The sequence below is a fragment of the Mesitornis unicolor genome, unplaced genomic scaffold (assembly GCF_000695765.1).
Source record: "Mesitornis unicolor isolate BGI_N332 unplaced genomic scaffold, ASM69576v1 scaffold31096, whole genome shotgun sequence".
Classification (NCBI taxonomy): Eukaryota; Metazoa; Chordata; class Aves; order Mesitornithiformes; family Mesitornithidae; genus Mesitornis; species Mesitornis unicolor.
The window spans coordinates 4,107-7,625 of NW_010190819.1; the positions used below are offsets into that span (position 1 = coordinate 4,107).

The following is a 3,519-nucleotide window of genomic DNA, read 5'->3' on the forward strand; positions in this document are numbered from 1 at the left end:
TTAAAACCAACTTCTCCCAGAACCGCCGTAATTACCCAAATCAACGAGGGCCAACGTTTTAGGCTCTGGTTTCCTACCTGGGATGGAAAACCCACTTACAAGCAGAGCTAATCCTGGCGTTACCCTGTGATTCACCGCTCGGTTTTCCACCCTCCCGCGCCGAGTGGCACAGAGGAGCTTCTCCAGTGAGACATTTTCTCTCTCTGTGCTGTTAAACCCTTGCACCCGAATTACGGGGACTTCTGCCAGGCCTGAGGCCTCAGGTCCCTTCTGGTGCCTCCTCCGTGTTGTTCTGAGCTGGGTACGTGATGTTACGGGGTTTATTTCGGCTCTGGCAGTGCCCGTGCAGGTCAGAGGCTTTGTTTTTGTGTTAAAAAATGATCTGTAAATGCAGGAATGTCAATACCAAGGATGAGGTGAGGGAACTTGCTGAGCTCTTACGGATAGAAAACCCCTCACTGCTCTGGTGCTTCGCAGCCTTTTCCAAGCCCTCTTCCAAAAGCTTTTCCCCAGTTTTGATGGAAGGAGAAGAGTTTTTTCTGGAGGAAGCTTTATTTTCCAGCTCGGTGCTTCTCCTTACGCTCCTCTTGCAGGGAGAGGGGTGTTCGTGTTCGCCTAGAGAAGAGAAGGCTGAGGGGAGACCTCATCCCCACCTCCAACTGCCTCAAGGGAGGTTGTGGAGAGGTGGGTGCTGGGCTCTTCTCCCAGGTGATGGGGATAGAACAAGGGGAAACGGCACCAAGCTGTGCCAAGGGAGGTTCAGGTCAGAGATAAGGAGGAAGTTCTTTACTGAGAGGGTCGTCAGAAGCTGGACCAGGCTGCCCAGGGAGGTGGTGGAGTCCCCATCCCTGGATGTGTTTAAGGAGCGGGTAGATGAGGTACTTAGGGATATGGTTTAGGGGGGAGACAGGAGCGGTTGGACGTGATGATCTCAGAGGGCTTTTCCAACTGAGCCATTCTGTGATTCTGTGATTCTGTGTTCACATCGTGCACCTACAGCGTCCCTTGGAGCCAGGAGGTTTCAATATGAGACATAAGCGAGCTCTGCTCGTGTAGGTGGGAATCACAGAATCACAGAATCCCAGACCGTGAGGGATTGGAAGGGACCTCCAAAGCTCACCCAGTCCAATCCCCCTGCCGGAGCAGGAACACCCAGATGAGGTTACACAGGAAGGCGTCCAGGCGGGTTTTGAATGTCTGCAGAGAAGGAGACTCCACAACCTCTCTGGGCAGCCTGGGCCAGGGCTCTGTCACCCTCACTGAGAAGAAGTTTCTTCTCCAATTGAAGTGGAACCTCCTGTGTTCCAGTTTGTGTCCGTTACCCCTTGTCCTATCATTGTTTGTCACCGAGAAGAGCCTGGCTCCATCCTCGGGACACTCACCCTTTCAATATTTCTAACCATGAATGAGGTCTCCCCTCAGTCTCCTCTTCTGCAAACTAAAGAGCCCCAGCTCCCTCAGCCTTTCCACATAAGGGAGATGCCGTTATACGCTGCCGTTTGTGTCGCTGTTCCTGACTCCGCGTGGTGCCCAGGGAAAGCAGCGTCCCAGGCTCCGTTTTCTGCATCCGAACCCGATCTTGTTTCTGTCTCCGCAGTGAACGTCGTGGAGGCCCTGCAGGAGTTCTGGCAGATGAAGCAGTCGCGCGGAGCCGATCTGAAGAACGGCGCCCTCGTGGTGTACGAGATGGTCCCTTCCAACAGCCCCCCGTATGTCTGCTACGTCACCTTGCCCGGAGGGAGCTGCTTTGGCAGTTTCCAGGTACGCTCGCTTGGTTCGAGGCCGTCCCCGCTGCAAAGCAGCCCCTGAGTCCCCCACCCGAATTAGGGCTCAAACTTTGCTGTGGAGGGCACAGCGTTAACGTTTTCTTGCTGATTTGAAGCATAAACCACTGTGACCCTCTTTAATTTCACGCTGGCTGTCGAGCGTTCCTCATCGCCTGTAAAACCCCGACCTCCATCCGGGGAGGTTTGGCTGTAAATTCGACCTCTCTGTAGGTTCTGCGCTCCCTGCACTTGGACCTTGGCAGTGCTGAGGTACCAGAAATAAACCTGTAAGTTGGCCATTTTGGTACTTTGTTGAGAATTAAGCAGTGGGATGCAGCTCTGACAAACTGGTAGAGGAAAATTTCCTTGCAAGGGCTCTGGGTTTGACCCAGGACCTCTTCTCAAGGTGCCAGAAGTCTCTCGAAATCAAATCAAATAACATTGGATCGATAGTTTCTCCCCTCGTTCTGTTTAAAATGAAAAGGTCCGACCTGAACACCTCAGCTCCCAAAATCCCAGCGGGTCCTGGCAGCATTTCGGGTTCCTTTGCCGCGGTGGCTTTAGGCCGTTGCTCTCCAGATTTGGCTTGGAGAACACGTCCAAGAACAACACTTCCTGCAGGGTCAGCCCATCCTTGTGCTTAGGAGTAATTTGGTTACATTTTGGGTTTTCAGCTAATTAATTTTGCTGGGTTGGTGGCATTTCCTGGTGCAGATGCTATGTGCTGAGCTCAGCTGCCTGCCGTAACGTTCTGCGTTGAGCGTGGTTGGGATTGCTGTGGTTTCAGCCCAGCTCCTAATGATTTCAGGATGGCTGCATTCCCACGGCTACACAACACTGCCACCTAATTCCCGATTCGGGAGCCGAGAGGAGGTTTTGGGAGCGCAGGGATGAAGGGATCTCCGTCATCTCCCCGTCTTTCTGGCCTGATGGTGTTTGTCTCTCCTCAGTTCTGTCCAACCAAGGCTGAAGCCCGAAGGAGCGCGGCGAAGATCGCGCTGATGAACTCGGTCTTTAACGAGCACCCGTCCCGCAGGATCACGGACGAGTTCATCGAGAAGAGCGTTTCGGAGGCGCTGGCGTCTTTCAACGTAAGGCTTTGCCGTGCCCAGACGGCGGCAATTGATGGGGGCTGGGGGAAAACCTCAAATCCTGGGAAGGGAAATTTGCTTTTACATTGTGGAACTCTTCGTGGCAGGTTTTTCTCAGCGACTGCTGAGTATTAGAGCTTTAATTGTATTATTTTAACTATAGCTCTCGTTCTCCTGCCTCCCCTCCCACGCAGTCCTGCACTGTTCTCACCTCGGGCAGAGCAGCACCGTGAGTTATTTAATTCGTGTGGCCCTTCTGCCACCAGGTTGGCACACTGGCTGCCTTTCTTTAAACCAAATATTTTCCAGAAACTTAAGTTCTAAGGGCGAGAGCTTTGTATTCTTCATTTACTGCTCTAATTACACCTTATCCTGGAGGGAGCTCTTGCTGTGCAGCCACATGGCAATACCCAAGGTATTGTAAGAATTTTGAAATCACTGTAACGGGCTGCAGGAAAAAATCCCATTTCAAGCGGCATTGTTGAACGCAGAGCGGGCTCTGTTGCTTCATGTGAGCTGTGCTGAGTGATGCAGGTATTTGAGGCTGAACTAAAAGGGACAAGGCTGAGGAGTGTGTGGCTGTCCTGCTCAATCCGACCTGGAATTACAGAACCACAGCATGGTTGATGTTGAAGGGCCCTCTGGAGCTCCCCCAGTGCAAC

The 3,519-nt window shown here is 52.6% G+C and overlaps 1 protein-coding gene across 1 annotated transcript; it reads left to right on the forward strand.

Moving 5' to 3' along the window:
* Window positions 1-1,597: 1,597 nt before the first annotated feature.
* On the forward strand, window positions 1,598-2,857 carry LOC104542286 (LIX1-like protein; the record flags this gene model as incomplete). Its single annotated transcript, XM_010186540.1, has 2 exons — window positions 1,598-1,761; window positions 2,717-2,857. Coding segments are annotated over 2 exons (305 nt in total), but the record flags the coding sequence as incomplete, so codon positions are not given.
* Window positions 2,858-3,519: the final 662 nt, after the last annotated feature.